At 35.7% G+C, this 19,418-nt stretch overlaps 1 protein-coding gene across 2 annotated transcripts in view; it reads left to right on the top strand.

Annotated features, from left to right (window-relative positions):
• The window catches only part of MYH10 (myosin heavy chain 10), an 84,659-nt gene that overhangs the window by 24,248 nt on the left and 40,993 nt on the right, over positions 1–19,418 (top strand). Inside the window, exons 5-11 of one of the 2 annotated variants that reach the window (XM_034407924.3) lie at positions 5,879–5,981; positions 8,490–8,507; positions 11,210–11,302; positions 13,903–13,966; positions 14,574–14,672; positions 15,262–15,405; positions 17,503–17,598. In XM_034407924.3, the coding sequence (XP_034263815.2) occupies positions 5,879–5,981; positions 8,490–8,507; positions 11,210–11,302; positions 13,903–13,966; positions 14,574–14,672; positions 15,262–15,405; positions 17,503–17,598 (617 nt within the window). The remainder of the gene's footprint in view (positions 1–5,878; positions 5,982–8,489; positions 8,508–11,209; positions 11,303–13,902; positions 13,967–14,573; positions 14,673–15,261; positions 15,406–17,502; positions 17,599–19,418) is intronic. The other variant, XM_034407930.3, reaches the window with a different exon arrangement.

Here is a 19,418-nt window from a genome sequence, read left to right on the forward strand (position 1 = left end):
GGTTGCTCCCGGTTATGTCCAGTTCTATAGAACTGGTAGTAAAACCAGCGGGAGGCTCCGCCCACAACGTCATCATTGGTGATCTGTGCATGCGCAGAAGGTTCGTGCAATCCTGCTGCGAACTGGTAGTAAAAGTAAGTGGAACCCACCCCTGGGTCAAACCCATCTTAAATATGTCCAGTTTTGGGCATAAAATTTAAGAAAGTTTTAGAAAAACTAGAAACAGGGTGATGAGCATGATAAGGAGGCTAGAATCTTATCAGGAAAGATTGAAGGAACCATATTTAGTCTTGAGAAATAACTACAATAACACTTTTCAGGACTCACAGAAAGGCCAGTGTTCTGGCATTCCAGAGAGTAGGGCACAATGATAAGCTTAAATTGCAGGATGGCCGATTCCAGTTACAGTGAAATTAGGGCATAAAGGCATGTAAATACTTCAACTGCTACAAGCAGAAATCTCTTCATTAAATGTTTTAGAGCCGAAGCTGACTTGGGAAATTAGACTCAAAATGGCCCCTTCCAAGTTATTAAATTTACTAATATGCCTTGGATGTTGTCAGTTACTCTGTATCTAAAAAAACTTTTTAAATAACTTAAATGTTATTTCACACGCATAACCTTGTGTTTCTGTGTGTGTGTTTTGTACACTAAAACAGAATCATAATGAAAAATAATCCCATGAGAAAAGAGAAGTTTGGTGTGTGTATCATAAGAAATAGAAATATATTAATCACCAATATCAGTATTTATATCCAGAATAACCTTTACATTCAAAATAATGTTTTAGGACAAGTGTTAATATTTGACAGTGAAGATATTGAAGAGCTGAATAGTTTCTTCCTTTTAAAACTGACTTTCTGTAATAAAGGAACTAGCAATTAACTCTTTGAAAGAGATGGGTGTTTAGAAATTGAAATATAAATAAATAAGAAATACACTGCAGACTTTCACTTAGAAAGTAGCAATGAAGACATTTGAAAGACATTCACATGTTGGAATGTGTCTCCACCAGAATAGAAAGAATATAGATGCTTTTGAATTTTGGTGTTGGAGAATAATATGGACAGCTAAGAGTTGGAGAATGCTATTATAGATAGCTAAGAAAATAAAGAAATGGATAATCAAATCAGTCCAAACCTTAACTCAAGGCATCTATCTGGGACACATGATGTAAAGACCTAGCTCTCTGGAGAAATCTATATTGTTGGGAAAGATTTAAAGAGAAGACAACAACTGGCAACTAGGTGGAAACAAGGATTCCGTTATATTCACGGGAGAATCTAAAAGACTAGGTTGGGGACAAATTATCATGGAGAAAATCTATGCTTACTAAGAGTTGATACCAATTTGATGGCACATAATCACTTTTTAAAATATAGATTTATCTTTCAGAATTTTTCCTTTTTTTTATATAAGCTGTTAAAAATAAGATGTAATAATAGTAAAAAAAATTAATTAATAAATAAAAATTAATGAAACAACATAGTAATTCTGAGGTGGCTTGTAATGTCATTAAGATTTTACTTCTGTAAATACTGCTTTTGGGTTTGGTTCAGTTGATATCTAAATTCAGTATCTTCTGAAAAGGCACCCAGTTTAGTCTTACACTTGCTTACCTTTCAGCTCTCAAATATCCATGCCTTTGTGGAAAAGCAGCGGTAGCTTGCAAGTCCTGTATACAAATTGGACAAATTTTCTTTTGAGATACCTAGAGAAATTTCCAAACTCCTATTGCTTTATACTGGCAGTATATTTAATATACTCCTCTATATACTACTAAAACTCTCCTTGTCATGATCTTTAACTGGGCAAAATGGTGCATCACAGGTCAATAATTTTTGAATCAACATACCTCAAATGGGCTAATTTACAGAATGCATCCAAAATCCAGGGCCCATGACGACTAAAAATGAAATTTTAGAAAGTTGTGGCTGCTTCAGTGCAGCTGCACTGTGGTGGAATGTAGTCTCAACTATTAGATATACACTCTGAAGTGCTGGGGGGGGGGGGAGAGGCGCTATCTTCCTTTTCTTTTTCCTGCATATCAAATATTCCAAGCTCTGTTGTCTCTTTGTTCCCTGGGGAAAAACCCCACCCTCCTGTGAGTCCGGACTACATTCTACCACATGCTACCAGCCATGGTGATATAACTGGTCATTTCCAATGCTCCTTCATAGCTTTCCATAAGGCAGTGGGAAAATTTGCAGGGCTCGGGTAAGTTTTCCCCACCCACACAATTGCATGTGTGGTCGTTCTGTTTCTCTGTTTAGGAAAGGAAATATCTCTGAAACAAGTGTCCCAGGGGGTCATGGATTGTCTAGTCTACATCTACATTTGTCTGAAAATAAAGGAATGAGATGGCTAAAAACATGTATTTTAATGGTCAGTTGAAGTGGCAATGTCTTGTTACGGCATAATCTTTCAGAAATTGATGATTGTATCATAATTTGTTAGGCATTAAAAAACCTGAAGAATTGTCTTCGTTGTAACTGAGTAAATCTGCTATGTTTTGGCTGATGTTTCCAGATTTGAATTTTGCTTCAAGTAGTATGTAAACAATAAATTCTTCTGAAAAATTAGTGTGGAAACATGCTAGTTCAATAATTAGTGTTGCTATAAAATATATTTAAAAACTTTGAAAGCTTACTTTATATTCTGTTCAAATTTTGAAACACTAAGGTGGTAGTTACTGTTTCATTGTCTATGAATTTATCCTTGTATTTTGTCAAATTGAATTTGAGACATTTGTTTAGTCCTAGCTTTACTGGAAAAGACACCTCAACCTCTACTTCTTTATTTGTCTGTAGAGTTTTGTTATAACTGTTATTACAGCTGAAAGTTTGTAGAGGTTGTCAGTCATCCAGGTCAAGATGCTTTTTCAAGAGCAACTGGACTTTCTTGTTTTTTCCTTTGAAGACGTTTTGCTTCTCATCCAAGAAGCTTCTTCTATCCTGTCAGAGCTGTTTTTACAGTTGTGAATCCAGATTATTTGCCTTGGACTCATTTTCATTAGCTGCACAGTTTGCTTCAGTTTTATTTGGGGAGCAAATCTATTATAAAAAATTGTGTACCTCCTGTGGGCTGTAACTGGAAATCTAATATTTCTTTCAACTTTTTGTCTTGGACAAAATTAAATAAATTTGTAGGAGTGTTGATACTTGTGCAGAGAGGAAACTCTATAGAGTTTTTAATGCTTAATCCTTTATATTAACTTTGTAGGGGAGCAATACTGCCAGTTTTCATAGAAATAAGTTCAGGAATATTATTTAAATTAAATGGGGCATTGGCGTTTTTGGAAGCAGGTGTACAAACACAGCCTTCCCGTTAAACATAGAAGCATAAAATCTTCTGCACTGTACTTTTATATAGTGCACAGATAACATGTACATTCCAACACATACAACCAGCCTCCTGTTTCCACAAGTACACCAGCATGTGCATATATAAATACGTATGAGAACCACATTATACTGGAAAGAAAAAGACATGAAGCTGCCCCTTTCATTCCAGGGAAACAGGTTAAATCCTGCTTACATTAGATTTGAAGGTTTCAGAAAAAAATATCACTTATCCATGTATAATGCCACAAAGATGGTCCTGTAGAAGAAAAATGCAAGATTTCAGAAGTGGGTGGAATGATGTTTTTTTTTTCCTTCAAAGTCTTCAAAGGTTTTGGGGAAAGGGGAATATTTCCCCATATATTCTCTGGATAAGTGAACACTATTAAAATTGAATACATGAGATTTTGGGAGGGGGGGGCCTTACTAAGAAACAAATTGATAAGTGCAGGGTGAAAGAAGCGTTGAAGTGGGTATAAAAATGTTCGTTTTTGGCAGAACAGACATACTCGTGGGCAAATTGAGATTTCCTTTTGCTTCAGAAAAATTGTGTATCGATGCTAAACTTTTCCATATCATCCCAAATTCTGTTCTTGATACATTTTTTAAAAAAATCATACTCTTTACAAAAACTTGAAGGCCGAGCCTTATATATACTTTTATGAGAATATGTAAACCCTTTTATTAAGCTTGGCTTCTATTTCTAGAGTTGGATTGATGGAGTCAAGAACATTTATGCTGTTTGTTTTGATTCTGATTTTTTAATCTGTTTCAAATTATGACATTAAATGTTTAGTAGATTCCAAAAATAACTTTAACCACAGGGAAAATTATTTCACTGTATGTAATTAGGAAGGGCTTCAAGACCCCAGTTTTAAAATTAGACTGATATTGAGTTCTTAAAAATCTGCTCAGGCTAGTATTTAAGAATGTAAAATATTTGGGAAGCTTCCTTATATAGTCATAAGTTTTATTGATTCAGTTTAATTTCATGTACATTTAGTGACAGTAGCTTTGTAAAGTTTTAAAGAGGATTTTTTTTTCAGTATGTAAAAATGCTGGGGATTATGTTTATATATAAAAAATTGGAATCATCTTTAAATAAAATGTGTGACTGTATTTTAGTCCTTTTCCTAACTGTCTTGAATCAAAAAGAATGTTGTATAAGATATATTCATATAGATTGTATAAGACAGAGCACTCTTGTATAGAGTTCAGAAAGTTTTATCTTCTCATCTTTGGCTAAAATATCTAACATAGCAGAAAGACTAAAAAAATAACATTGGATAGAAATATGCATGCTTTACATTATTAATATATTCAGCTGCATAGATCATACTATGCAGATTTGCAAATTTGGATCTGGAAATGAGATTACAAAATTTTATTGGCTGAGTGAGTAGATTTGGGAATGGGATAATCTTATAGTAGCTATCTAAACAAGTCAGTAGACATGTACCACTGTAAACTAAAGGGATTAGCATGAGAATAGACAGTGAAGATTTTAAAGCGCTGAAATTTTAAAGCACTAAAAATTGTATAAATGGAATTTTAATGGGCTAACTAATCATAGAAGCATTGCTTTTTGTATTAAATGGGATGAGAGTAAAAATGCTTTATTTAATTTGAAATAATTCTACAAGCAAAAAAAGATAAAGGTTTCCCTTCAGCCGTGTCTGACTCTAGGGCAGTGATGGCTAACCTTTTTGCCATCGTGTGCCAAAAACGAGGGGAGCCCGAGAAGGGTCGCGCATGTGCGTGCCCACACCCATAATTCTATGCGCCCTGCCCCCATGCATGCACACGTGACTCCCCTCCCCCCACTTTTGGCACATGATGGCACAGTGGGTCTGTTTTTTGCCCTCCCCAGGCTCCAGAGCCTTTCTAGGAGCTTGGGGAGTGCGAAAATGGCCTCCCCCCCCCCGGAGGCCCTCCAGAGGCTTGAAACAGCCCGTTTAGTATCTTCTGGTAGGACCTGAAGCTCAGATCGCATGCCCATCGATATGGCTCCGCGTGCCACCTGTGGCACGCATGCCACAGGTTCGCCATCACGGCTCTAGGGTATGATGCTCATCTTTGTTTCTTGGCTGAAAGCCAGCATTGTCCTGAAAACATTTTCCGTGGTCCTGTGGCCAGCATAGCTATACACCAAAAGCACACAGAATGCTGTTACCTTCCTACTAAAGTGATACCTATTAATCTACTTGCGTTCGCTTGCTTTCGAACTGCTAGGTGGGCAGGGGCTTGGGCAAGTAATGGGAGCTCACCCCATGGCACGGAGCTTGGGTCTCAAACCCGGGCTGTCAGCTCTCCAGCTGACAAGCCCAACGGCTTTAATGGCTGAGTCATCACGTTCCACAATCTATTAGCACAGTGTTAAATAATTTATTTTAGTATTTCTTCTATTTTAAATAATATTGTAGAACTTTTTATTCCAATGGCCAACTCCACATTTTTCTGATATTAAATTATGATTATTTTGTCTTCTTCTTTTGTCTTCTTTTTCATTTATTTAACTCCAATAATTTGTTTTGCAGAGGTGAATCAGGTGCTGGGAAAACCGAAAATACCAAGAAAGTTATTCAGTATCTTGCACATGTTGCTTCTTCACATAAAGGAAGAAAGGACCACAATATTCCTGTAAGTTTCAATATCTCATTTAACATTTAATAGATTAACTCATTTAATCTATTTTTATTGAAGATTGCAAATAAGTATGATAATCAGTTAAAGTGTCAGCTCTAAACCATTTAATATAAAATTGGTTGAAATATTGGTCATTTAAATTTTGGAAATTGCAGGCACTTATGTTTGCCTTATTAGACGTGCTGCTAGGAAATCCCAAACATCCAAAAGAATACTGATATAATAAAATATTTCTGTGAAATTCAGTATGCCTTCCTGATGATGTGAATTTTTAATCAGAGCTCGTGTGTATAAAACTAGTTAGCTTTATACATTATTGAAATATTTTTTCTTTTCAAACCCACTACCCCATGCTTATATTCTCCTGATTATTAAATGTTTTCAGATTATATTTTTCTATTAGCAAAAGGTTTTTTGTGATATACAGAAGCAGATTTGAAGTGATCTTCTGTTACATGTCTTAAGCCATCATTCCACTATATCAATATAAAGTTGTAATTATGCAGCTAGGAATTAAAAAAACTTAAAACGCCTTTTAGAAATTACTTCTTTTCTTCTGATTGTTTAGTTTTTATCATGCCTTTGTTTGGCCATCTCAAGGTGACATATGTACATAATGGTCCTACATTCAGTTTTCTCTACAACAAGAATCTTGTGAGGTGGGTTTGGTTGGAAGTGACTGGCTGAAAAGTTGTACTGAATTTGGGAACATTGTTGAGGTTGGAGACAGAACACAACACAACTCCAGGTTCAGATAATGTGCAGTTTGACTGGCACTAATGGAGCCTCGGGCTTAAATGCACTGTTTGGATATTGCCTACTCCAGTGGTGAAATGTAATTACTACCGATTCTGTGGGTGTGGCTTGGTGGGGAGGTAATGTGACTGGGTGGGCGTGGCCAACTATTTTTTTTTCTTTTAAAACCATTTTTTCTACAACCTCTTTGGCTGAAGAGGTTGTAAAAAATGCTTTTAAAAGCCTCTGACGATCCCAGCTGAGTTGCCTGATCGTCAGAGGCTTTTTTTCTTCTAAAAACATTTTTTCTACAACCTCTTCGGCCGAAGAAGTTGTAAAAAAAAAAATGCTTTTAAAAGCCTCTGACGATCAGGCAACTTGGCTGGGATTGTCAGAGGCTTTTAAAGGCATTTTTTCTACAACCTCTTCAGCCGAAAAGGTTGTAGAATAAATGCTTTTAAAAATAATTTTAAAAAGCCTCTAATGATTGTGCGGCTCAGCTGGGCATGGAGGGGGAAGGGATTTTTGTTACCAGTTCTCTGAACCACCCGCCACCATCGCTACTGGATCGGGTGATCCGGTCTGAACTGGGAGCATTTCACCCCTGGCCTAGTCATGCACGTGTGTGTCCACTCATCCCAATGTGATAAAAGGTAGTGCATCTATTCAAATTTGCTCTTCTTTAATATTAATTCATGGAGAAGTTTGAAACAAAGCATCATAAAATAACGTAAATGTGAATGAAACAGAAATGGGTGGAGAGGAGAAAAGGTCGTATTGGCTAATATGTGAATGTATTTGTTTGCAACAAACAGTCACCTAAGCTGGTGAAGCACCAGGCAAATACCCTTTTATGGGTCTGTTTCTTCTTAACACACTGTATAAAGGTAGTACAGGCAGGCAACTAATGATGAAATTTTATTTTGGATTAACACAGAAACACAAAGACAAAATAGCCTTATGGCCATATTGCTCAAGTTATTTGAAAAGTAGGGAGTCATGAATTTCCCAATATTTCTTATTTTCTGATCAGCTGCTGTGTTGATATAATGGAAAAATGAACAGGCTTAGTACTAGAATGCTAAGAAATAGAGATGGAATGGTCCATGATTTGCTAGATGATAAATTAGTACACTTTTTAATCCAACATGTGACCTAAAGTCAATTATCTCTATCATTATTTCTGCCCATTTCATTCATATGCATGCATGCATGCATACATACATACACATGTGGGAGCAACAATTTTTATTTAAGAATTCTTTTACAAAACTCTGAAGGTGTGGAAATCTTTATATATGATCATTATGGTAGATGTAGATTAAATGTCAATAGGCAGCAAAAATCATTAGAAGCATAGAACAATCTGGTGCCTTCCAGATGTTCCTACATTTCTTCCCAGTGGTCTTGTTAGAAATCCCTTACATCTGCAGAGCATTGGGATCACCTGTCACTGGTACAAAAACAGAAGCAAAGCAAAACAGATGGATATTGGCTCTATGGCACTCGGGCAATACAATTATACTTCTCAAGATTGCTGTTGTAATAATTAGTAGGCTGATTTAATAAACCTGAGAGTATACCTTTGTTCTAGTTCTAACACAATGATATATGAATTATCTTGTAGGAGCCCACTTTCTTTATTAGGAAGATGAGATGTATTAAATTAATAAATATTAAGATTTTTGATTGTAATCCCACTGTGTTTCTGGTGATTTCATAATTCATAACTATTAACATTGTTTCATTGTCATTTTTTAACTGCAGAGTGGATCCCCGTTGTATGTGAGTAGCACATAGTTCTTGTAGTTTGTCACCTTGCTGACTCACAATGAGCCAAATCACAGGGATGCTATCTCTCTTCTTAATCTGTCATTACATAATTGATTTGCATGAATAGATTGCATGTTGTCACACCTTCACAATACTTTGGATGCCTTTTTCAAAATCTTCTTGAATTTATATGCAAATTTAGTGTAAATCTTGCCTTCAGTTTAAAGCTGCTTTGAAATATTACAGAACACAATCCTTCACAAATGGGACTATGATATTTAATGCCAAAGAAAATAAGAAAATATGCTGGACATGGTGGGGCCCTCTTAGTAGAAATTAAATATAAACATATTTTAATGAATGTTTAAGTAACTAATTCCATGCATTTCAAGGCACCATTTTATAGAGTAAATAAGAAATAGATAAAATTGTAACATACTTAACAATCTGGATGGCAAATCAGTTTCTTTTACAAATAAAGTCTGATAGGACTTTTTAGATATTTGGAATTATCCAAACTAAGATCTTTCCTATTCTTGATTAAATACCTTAGACTCTTGTAGTGCATCCATATTCACCGTAACAATTTATATTGTTTGTAAAACATTGAAGATTGCTTCTGTTTATTAGACTAGACCTTTTTATGCAGCTGAGTCTCTAAATTTTCATATGAACAAACTGTCTGGTTAGGGCTTGATTCCACCCAGATTCATTTTTTTCCAGACTTTGTGAGAAATCTAGAGCTAGCAGTAAGCTGCACATAAATTAAAATTCTAAATGAAATAACAAGTTTGTTATTGGAAAGCTTTTTAAATGATAACTTTTTGTCACTGTAAAAAAATAATTTTTTTTAAGTTTTATTACTTGTGTAGTTTTTTTTAGTTTGTTTTAAGATGTGTGCTGCCTTAAGTGTTCAAGCAGAACAAGAAAGGCATTATATAAATTGCACTCAAAGATGCTTGAAGTCCTAGTAAATGTTAAGATGGATCACTTCAAAATTACACATTTTTACTAAAATGCTGTTTATAAACAGCACAGTCTGTTGAAGTTAAACATTCTTAAGCTCCATCAATTTGTATGTTGAAATTACTTCCATTCCAGCGAATGAAATCCAGTGAGTTTAAGTGGCTGTGAAGGAATTTAGTTACTTTGATCACCAGGATGCATGGCGCAACTGGTTCTGTCTTTTGGGGTTTCATCAGAAGGATAGCCAGATGCTATTGTAAGGATTCTAAACTTTCTAAAGGGAATTGAACTTGCAGATCTTCGCACTTTAGATGTACTATATACACTGCATTAGTTTTAGGAGCTATCCAAGTCCTGGTATTCAGTGATATGTAGTAGTTATCAGAAGAGATATATAGTAGTTATCAGAATAACTACTGAAAGGAAGAGATATGTAGTAGTTATCAGAATATTATATACAATCCATCTTCCCTTAAGCTTTTCAGAGCACAACAATAAAGAAAACACTTCCGAATATTCTGCATAGAAGTGAAATATAGTACACAAACTCTTTAAGGTCTCTGTAGCTATGATCAGACAAAATTTATTACAAAATATTCAAGGGCATTTGGAAGCAGTTGACACAAATCTTATGAATTAAAATCTCATAAGGAACATTTCTAAAATAGATGTGTTCTGTAAATAAGGTTCTGAAAAAAAAACCCCAGATATATTTGAGCTTACATTTTGCAATTATGTTTTATTTATCATTCATTCTACTTGATCGACACCCTTACAATTCCATACAAAATTGAAATATCTTCCAGCACTTTGTCTCCTCAGTGGGCTAATGGCTATACACAAATGTTCAGATGGGCTATGATGGCATAAGGAATTTTCCCAACTCCAAAGTGATTCCCAAGTTATATGCTATGTTGCCACAGAGAGGCACAACAGCATATTTTAAATTTTTAAGCAGGAAATAATGATATCAGCATCTGTCCAATGCCATGCAAACTGGTAGTTTGACAGAGTTCATAGTTTTGACCTATGGGGCATCCTAAAAAATTACTGAGGCAGCAAGGCTGCCATGAATTGAGAACTATGGAGACCTCTGATCTAAATAGTCTAATAATTCACACACATTTTCTTAAGGCTTAAAATCTTACAAAAGATTCTTACATTTTACAAAATTGGCAAATTCTTAACTCTAACTGGAGAATAATACTTAAGCAAGGGACAGACTTCTGTATTCAACAAAGTTGGTCATTTAAACCCAAACCAGTAGCACAGGTTAGAGTGCATTATTAGGTATGAAAACAGAAATACTTCTTTAACAGCAGGAATTGCTGATAAGTATACTGCTTTATGCATTTGTGAAGTAAAATATTAAATTCACATTTTGTATTTTCCTTTATCTCTGCATACTTCTGATTCATATAATTAAATATCAGATAAAACATCTGAGGGCAGTGATAGCAGTGGGAGAACGAGGCCATACATTAACTAAGTGTATTTTATGTGTAAGGTGATCGTTGCTGTTTAATCATGAATTCTAACTTTAATGAATGTTTACTATTTTTGTAGCAACAGCATTCTTTTAACTACCTTTATTTTTTATACCCATCCATCTCAGCTGAACGACATTAAATCATTTCTGAAGATACTGAAACTGAAAGATAGAGTCAGACTAACTAAAAATTGCACTTGGGATTCCTGTTGCTTTTAAATTAGGTTGACATAACTTCATATTTCTGTGTATGTTTCAGGGTGAACTAGAGCGTCAGCTTCTACAAGCCAATCCTATTCTGGAATCCTTTGGAAATGCGAAAACTGTAAAAAATGATAATTCCTCCCGTTTTGTAAGTCTGGGTTTTAATTATTTAACTATTAATTCATTTTCATAGATAAATTTTTTATGATGAAATTGCTGGAATTAGCATTAATTTTGAAACTCAGGTGTTTTTAGTGGTCAATTTTATATACAACTAAATTATTTTGATTTATATATACAAACTGTAGACTGTTGTCTGGATTTTCCATTAACCCATTCCCTGTTCTTACGTGCTTATAGGTACCAATTAAAATCTAAATCAGCTTTTTTGAATTGGTGTATAGATTTGGAGGGCTGGGGAAAAATGAATTAAGTTGTTTTTTAAAGGATATGTATGTTTGGGAGAAGAATAAGCAATAAAAACTTTTTCCCGAAGCTTTCATATCTATATTTGAACTTTAGAAAGTTGGAATAAAATTGTATAGTTATCTGTGGATTGGTGAAAATACAGCATGGGGCGGATTGCATATGACATAATTGATGTTTAATAGTCAATATGTGGACAGTATAAAAAGACATAAGTACTGGTCTTGGGCCATGCATGCTTTTAAATGTGGCAATCAGAAACGTGAATTGCACCTTGAAGCCTACTACAAGCCATGAAATTCATGCAACAGTGATACTGCTTGGGTGTATCTTGCTTGACCAAAAATTGCATCCACAACTGCATTCCAAACCAGCTGCAGCTTCTGCATGCTTTTTAAGGGCAGACTCATGTAAGGCCTATTGTTGTAGTTCAACCAAGAAATGATCAAGACATGAGAGTGCACAAATTGATTTATGCAAAGTTCTTTCTGATCACAACAGCCACCTGTTCCTTGAGCAGGAGCCATGAATTTACAAGAACTCCAAATAGTGCACTAAATCTGTCCAGGAAGTTGTACTGCATCTACATACAGTTAAAGACAGAAGATCTCCAGATTCAAGCAACCCTAAAACTCATATAAGTGTTAAATAGGAATAGGGAGAGAATTTAGCCCTGAGGCATCCCTTTCCCATCAAGTGTTGTAACTAGTCTCAGAGGAAGGAAGGACCCACTGCCATCCATTCCCAAATTCATAAACTGGTCCAGAAGGATACCAGAATTGATGTTATTGAAGGACAGTGAAGTACCAAGAAGGGCTAGAATTATACTGTCCTGAAGCATCAGAAGTCATCCCCAAACACAATTGGTACATCCCCTGAAAGGAGCGTTGGTTGGAACAAAAAGTTGGTATTGACAAAAATTGTCCAATCCTGTTGGATCCAGTGTTGGCTTTTTGAAGAAGGAACTATTGATTTGCTTTCTTGCAAAGTAGGCAGTACCTTCCTTCCCCACAATAAAACATTCGCCACCACATGATTCCTATCAAATCTCCCCTGAGCTCTTAAACAGTCAGGAGGCACATGGGTCTAAAATATAGATGGTAGCACTCAAAGCCCCTGGAGGACCCTGTCTCAGTACTAACGGGCTCAAACTCTCCAGATAACCAGACAAAACTATACGTACTCTGATCCTGCAAAGCTTCTCCTAACCTCAGAAGGGACCAAGTATGTGATAGATTTGCCTGTTGGTTGTCTGCAAACCCAATAATAGCGAAGAATAAGTATGTTGTGTTGCTCTTATTGATACAAGGTAATCCCTAATAAAGGTTCTTACTTGTGCTCAATCAGATTTGATCCCATTCTTCTTACTCTGATCCACTTCTGCCCAAAAGAGCACAAAAGCTTGGAACAAAATATCCAGACGTGTGTTTTGGTTTGGGGATTGGCTACTTGAATGTAGCTGTCATGCATAGACATGTATAACTAAAAATTTATACAAAGGTAGGGGAAAGAGTTATTTTAATCTGTGTTTCACATTCAAATGAGAATCTTAAAATGGTGGTTGTATAATTACTGTAGGAATAATATAGTTTGAAATATTTCTGAGCAGGATTTTAAAGAGAAAGGCAAATTTTTCAACAAGAAAGGATCAAATCAAGAACTATCAAAATAATAGGAATTATGGAATGGCAAGAATTTGGGGAGCTCTCAGCCACACTTTTTCAAACTCCCATAAGTAGCTTATTTGTTAACTTTATAACTCCTTTGTTCAGAATTTGGTTTTGTTCAATTCTATTACATGAATTATGTGGACATTCTTTTCTGTTAAGGACTTCTGCATCTGTTTCTTGTTACATTTTTCTTTAAATCTGCACTGATGTTGTAAACACAATCACTCCAATTGCTTTGGCACTATTTTTGTAATGAATACTTTAATATGATCCAGATGGTAGTTTCTTTATGCATAAAAGTAATCTTTAGTAGTAAGGATTTTAACTTTTGGACTAAATAGGAGATGGATTGTTCCCTAATGTATTATGAATTTTTATCAGACTGAAGTATAGTGTTATCCTAAAATGCATTAACATATTAATTTAATGAATACAGCAATGGCTGAACTTCATATTTTTCCAATAGTTTAAAATTAAGATTTGTACTCTGAATCTAATTGTAATAACTGTTAAATTTTATTTGTTTTAATATACATGTTTATTTTTTTTTATATCCTAGGAGTATTAATTGTTCAGTTTAAAATATTTTATACTGTGCATAACTTATATATTCTAAAAATGAATTTTAAATTTTGGTTTGTTTTCTCTTCAGGGAAAGTTCATCAGAATAAATTTTGATGTTACTGGATATATTGTTGGGGCCAACATTGAAACATGTATCCTTTTTTCAACAACTGTTATGATAAACTCTGTTCCAATTTGAAATCTACAGTGATAGCTTGATTAAAATACTTTAGAGAGTACCTATCCGAAGGTGGGCTGCTCTCCAAAAAGAGGACAGGCCATCTTGACAGAAAAGAATTATATTTTTTATTTAATTTTACTTGATATAATTATGAATTATGGGAAGGAAGTTCACCAGTTGCATTTAGCCCTATTTTTATCAGTTATGGGCCTCCCTCTGTATTACAAGTTATTCAATTATGACAGCGTTTTTTATTTTTTGTTTTGATCTGGCTCCCTTATTGGTGTTAGCTTCAGTTTAAGACATAGCTATAACAATTTATGTTATATATGTTAGCATTTTTCTGCACAAGAGATTTTTAAGACCCGAAGAATTTAGACTAGATAGCTTGATACTTAAATAGACAAGTCTGTAGAAGAAATTATAGGACCCTTGACAATTTTATTGACTCTACTTTGACAATTTGTGTTAAATTATTAGAAACAGCCATTTGGTGCTGTTTTTTTCCCCAAAACATAGTTTCAATTACATGATAAAATATGCAGTTGTTCATAAAATTCTTAACTGCTCTGGCTCAGATTTATTAGAAAAATCACGTGCAGTTCGTCAAGCCAAAGATGAACGGACTTTTCACATTTTCTATCAGCTTCTAGCTGGGGCTGGTGAACATTTGAAAGGTGAGTTAATAAGTATAGAGATTGGATGGTTAATGTAGCATTTAAACCAAAGCTGAATTAATACAATAGGACTGCAGTTGTTGTACCCACACTAGACAAAAGATCAGTCCAGCTGGGATTAGTATAGGCAGCTGCTTTTTAGAATAGGTACAAATTTTCTCAAGATATGGAGAGAGTAATACACAGAAACACCATATGCAAATGTACTGTATGCAAATTTGAATATCCATCAGACATTTTCTTTGTTTCAGTTTGCCTTGAATAGCCAATCTGCGTATCTTTAAGGTGATGCAACTCTTATTGACGATATTATACTGTGATATATTTAGATACATCAGCTTGAATATATAAAAAGATGCATGTATTCACTAGGAATTGCTTTCTTTAAAATTCTTTGCTTATTCCAATTTCTTTTGTAAACCTAGTTTGATATTAAAACAATGTGCTTCAAGATTTTTGGAAAACTTAACAATGAAGAGCAATGATTGCTAGAAGTGAACAATTTACACTTCATTTAAGCATGAGTAAATCAACAGCTAGTAGCATCATTTTTTTGTGGAGAAAAAAACTCATTTTTCCTCTATTACAGCTGATTTGCTCCTCGAAGGGTTTAACAACTACCGATTTCTGTCCAATGGCTACATACCCATTCCTGGCCAACAAGATAAAGACAACTTCCAGGAGACAATGGAGGCCATGCATATTATGGGTTTTTCTCATGATGAAATACTAGGTATGTTTTAAAAGGCTATTATTTTTCTGATTCCTAAATATATACAGGTAGTCCTCGACTTACAACATCCTTGACTTACAACCATCGATTTAGTGACTGTTTGAAGTTACAATGGTACTGAAAAAAGTGACTTGTGACTAGTTCTCACTTAACAACCATTATGGCATCCCCATGATCATACGATCAAAATTCAGGCTTTTCACAACTGGCATGTATTTATGAAGTTTGCAGAGGTCATGAAATCACCACTTGCAACCTTTCCGGTCAGCTTCTGACAAGTAAGATCAATGGGGAAATCATTGATCAGTAAGATCATTAAGCAAATCAGATTTGCTTAATGATCACACAATTCACTTAACAACTGTGGGAAAAAAGGTTGTAAAGTGGGCTGTGGCTCATTTAATCAGCTGCCTTGCTTAGCAACAGAAATGTTGGGCTCAGTTGTGGTGATGAGTTGAGGGCTACCTGTGTTTTATTTTTTTAACTGATAAAAATAGAATCAAATTATCATACCTAAGAATATGTGGCATTTTGAATGCTGAATTTAACATTTTAAGCATCTTAGTTTAAAAAATAAATTTTGTCTGAGGTGCCAAAGATGAGCTTTTGAAGATTGAAGATTTGTTTTATTTTTTTATTTATTTTATTTTTTCAGATTTCTATACTGCCCTTCTCCTTTCGGACTCAGGGCGGTGAACAGCCAAAAGAAAAACACTTTATACACAAAAGTTAAAATAGATTTAAAACAATTAAATAAATTTGGCCCATAATTTAAAACATTTCAATTTAAAACCAATTTCAAATTTTAAAAACCCATCATAAAATCAGGACAGCCCGGCTAACTGAAAGAAGTAGGTTTTAAGGGCCCGACGAAAAGTCTGGAGGTCTGGGATCACTCGTATCTCTGGGGGTAGATTGTTCCAGAGGGTAGGTGCCACCACAGAGAAGGCTCTCCCCCTGGGGGTCGCCAGCCAACATTGTCTAGCCGACGGCACCCTGAGGAGGCCCTCTCTGTGGGAGCAAACTGGCTGGTAGGAGGCAATTGGTGGCAGAAGACGGTCCCATAAGTACCCCGGCCCTAAGCCATGGAGCGCTTTAAAGGTGATCACCAACACCTTGAAGTGCACCTGGAAGTCCACCGGAAGCCAATGCAGCTCGCGCAGGAGAGGGAGCGCCCCATCGCTCCCATAATCCCCCGCGCGGCCGCATTCTGCACCAGTTGGAGCCTCTGGGTGCACCCTAAGGGGAGCCCCATGTAGAGAGCGTTACAATAGTCCAGACGAGAAGTGACGAGTGCTTGAGTGACCGTGCGTAGGGAGTCCCGATCCAGAAAAGGGCGCAACTGGTGTATCAGGCGAACCTGATAGAAAGCCCCCCTGGCCACGGCCGTCATATGCTCTTCTAAAGACAGCCGTGCGTCCAGGAGGATGCCCAAGTTGCGAGCCCGTTCCATGGGGGCCAGTGACTTGCCCCCAATAGTCAGTGATGGCACCAACTAACTAACTTTGTGATGATGAAGTATAGACTGACTGTAGAGGAATATATGTTGATTTAACCCACAAAAGTCTGGTCATGCCTATGCAGTGCTCTGGGTTCTTGTATATGCTTATCTGTAGGATATGACCAAGATGAGCCCAAGGGAGGGGTCTAACACGCCATTAGTCTTGAGTCCCTTCACCCCTCAAGAGTTCTAAGTCCAACCCACCTTGAATTATCTCTTATTTACCACCAATTTTCTTTGACTCTTAGTAGTTCAGATTCTTGTAGAGAGCTTAAGCTTGCAATAAACCTATATATTCATTTGAACTCTCTGGACTCCTGATTTCCCACACTTGACATTATCCTTCTATATATTTTCACTTTGGTCCCACTACAGAATATATGGCAACTGGGATGAATATATTGGCCAGGAATACATGCATTTGCCATATGAACCTTTCAGTTAGTTTGGCTTGTAGTCTGTATATAAATACAGGAGTTCCTATAGTTCATATCAGTTCTTAAAGCCATCTTTCTCTTTATCTTGACTGCCTATTAATTAAAAGAGTAAACATTTACCTTAATACATTTTATTAAATATTTTGTTTTATATCTTAGCTATGTTGAAAGTGGTATCCTCAGTACTACAGTTTGGGAATATTTCCTTCAAAAAAGAGAGAAACACCGATCAGGCATCTATGCCAGAAAATACAGGTAAAAGTATTTACAGGCAAAGGATATCCTTACTTTAAATTATGTCTTATTATTATAAGACATATGATATGTCTTCTTATGTCTGATATTTGATATTTAATAAATAATTTGTTAAGCATTATTTGTATTACTGCAGAAGCAATTTTGGTGGTACACTAATATTAAGTGTTTGAATACAAAGTACAATTCTTATGTACTCTTAGCATGCCCATATTATAGCTTTCAAAATTGATTTTTCAATTCTGATATCAAGGCAGTTGTTCTCTGAAAAAGTATTTGAACTATGATCTCATGGAAGACTTATCAGCAAAGTTTCTAAAATACAAGTAAAAATGGGATGTGTAACTGCATGAGTTTCAGTTTCTTAATTAACCAATTAAAAAAACCCGAGAATGGATATAATCTATGTCTGTCTATATGTTGGATTAAACTGATGATTTAAATTATAGAATCGTGAATAATGGTCAATTGATAAATTGTATCTGTTCAACAACTCAATCAAAGAAAAATCCTCTGGAATTATAGTAAGAATGTTATCACACTTCTAAATTATTGTTTCAGTTTCTAGAAGCAAAAACACCTGGCGTACTTAAAAAACTCTGTATTTTGTATTGACTGCCTGACTTCATGTCTTCAGATATAATTCCTTAGAAGAGAGGAAAATATCAGGGGCATGAATGGTGTTGAAATGTTTCTGCTGAAAGGACATAGGCAAAATTGTCTTTGGTAGTGGGTTGGAAAACATAATAAATTCATATGTACAGATAGTCCTTGCTTAAGGATCATTCATTCAGCAATCGTTTGAAATTACAACAGTGCTGAACAAAGAGCTTTCTCTGCCCAAACGTATGGCCATTACAACATCGCCACAATCTTGTGGTTGCAGTCTGGCAACCCACTCACACTTACGACAAGTTGCCAAGAGCCTTGCATCATCTAATTGCCATTTGGAATCTTCCCTGCTGACTTCCTCAGAAAGTCAATAGGGAAACCAGCAGGGAAGGTCGTAAACTGCCTGCCAAGTGGACTTCTCTGGGTTCTGGGGGATGCTTGAAAAAGATTTGTCCCAAAATCAAAGCAAGATATTTTGCATGGGGCACTTGCAGCAGGAGACTTTTGGAGCCAGCTGCTAGAAACACGGGGGAGTTTCAGGCTCAGTTATGGTCATAAGATGAGGACTAGCTGTAAATATAGATAAGTACACACAAGTATTTCCTTGAACATGTACTTGTGTTTAGTTTTCCACAATTCACTTCCACACAGCTTGTCTGTCGTCCATTGGGATTACTAGAGAGGATGGATTAAAGCATTTCAGTCATACTACCATTTGATCTCCCTCTCTTAATTTTCTATGGTTGAAGCTACCAGTGCCACCAGTTTTCAGAAATACTTTTTCTGCAAGTAATTTAGTAATTAAGAACTTATGAAACTGTTAAAATATACTAATGGATGAGTGCGGTTAAAATTTTCACACACCCCCCCAAGTCTATCTTTGCTTGCTGGACTACAAAGTTCACTGTGATTCTGGACTTGGTTTAGTGACATACATTTCAAATGGTGGATAATCATGGGATTCCTCAATTGTTTTAATATCCCACTGAGTAATGGGAAAAATAGCTTTTCTGAGAGTCAGGTTTTTCTGAGAGTCATTTCTGCTAAAAAGAATATTTGCAAAGTATAGTTCAAGGGAAATGCTAGGTGCATGGTGGATGCCCTCTTGATATATATACTGTAGGTTGTCATTGAAGCCCAGTTGGCCCAAATGTCTACATTTGGGCCAACTGGGCTTCAATGACAACCTACAGTTCTCAGTACACTGA

Source organism: Pantherophis guttatus, chromosome 2 (genome assembly GCF_059756535.1).
Source record: "Pantherophis guttatus breed Tessera chromosome 2, ASM5975653v1, whole genome shotgun sequence".
Classification (NCBI taxonomy): domain Eukaryota; kingdom Metazoa; phylum Chordata; class Lepidosauria; order Squamata; family Colubridae; genus Pantherophis; species Pantherophis guttatus.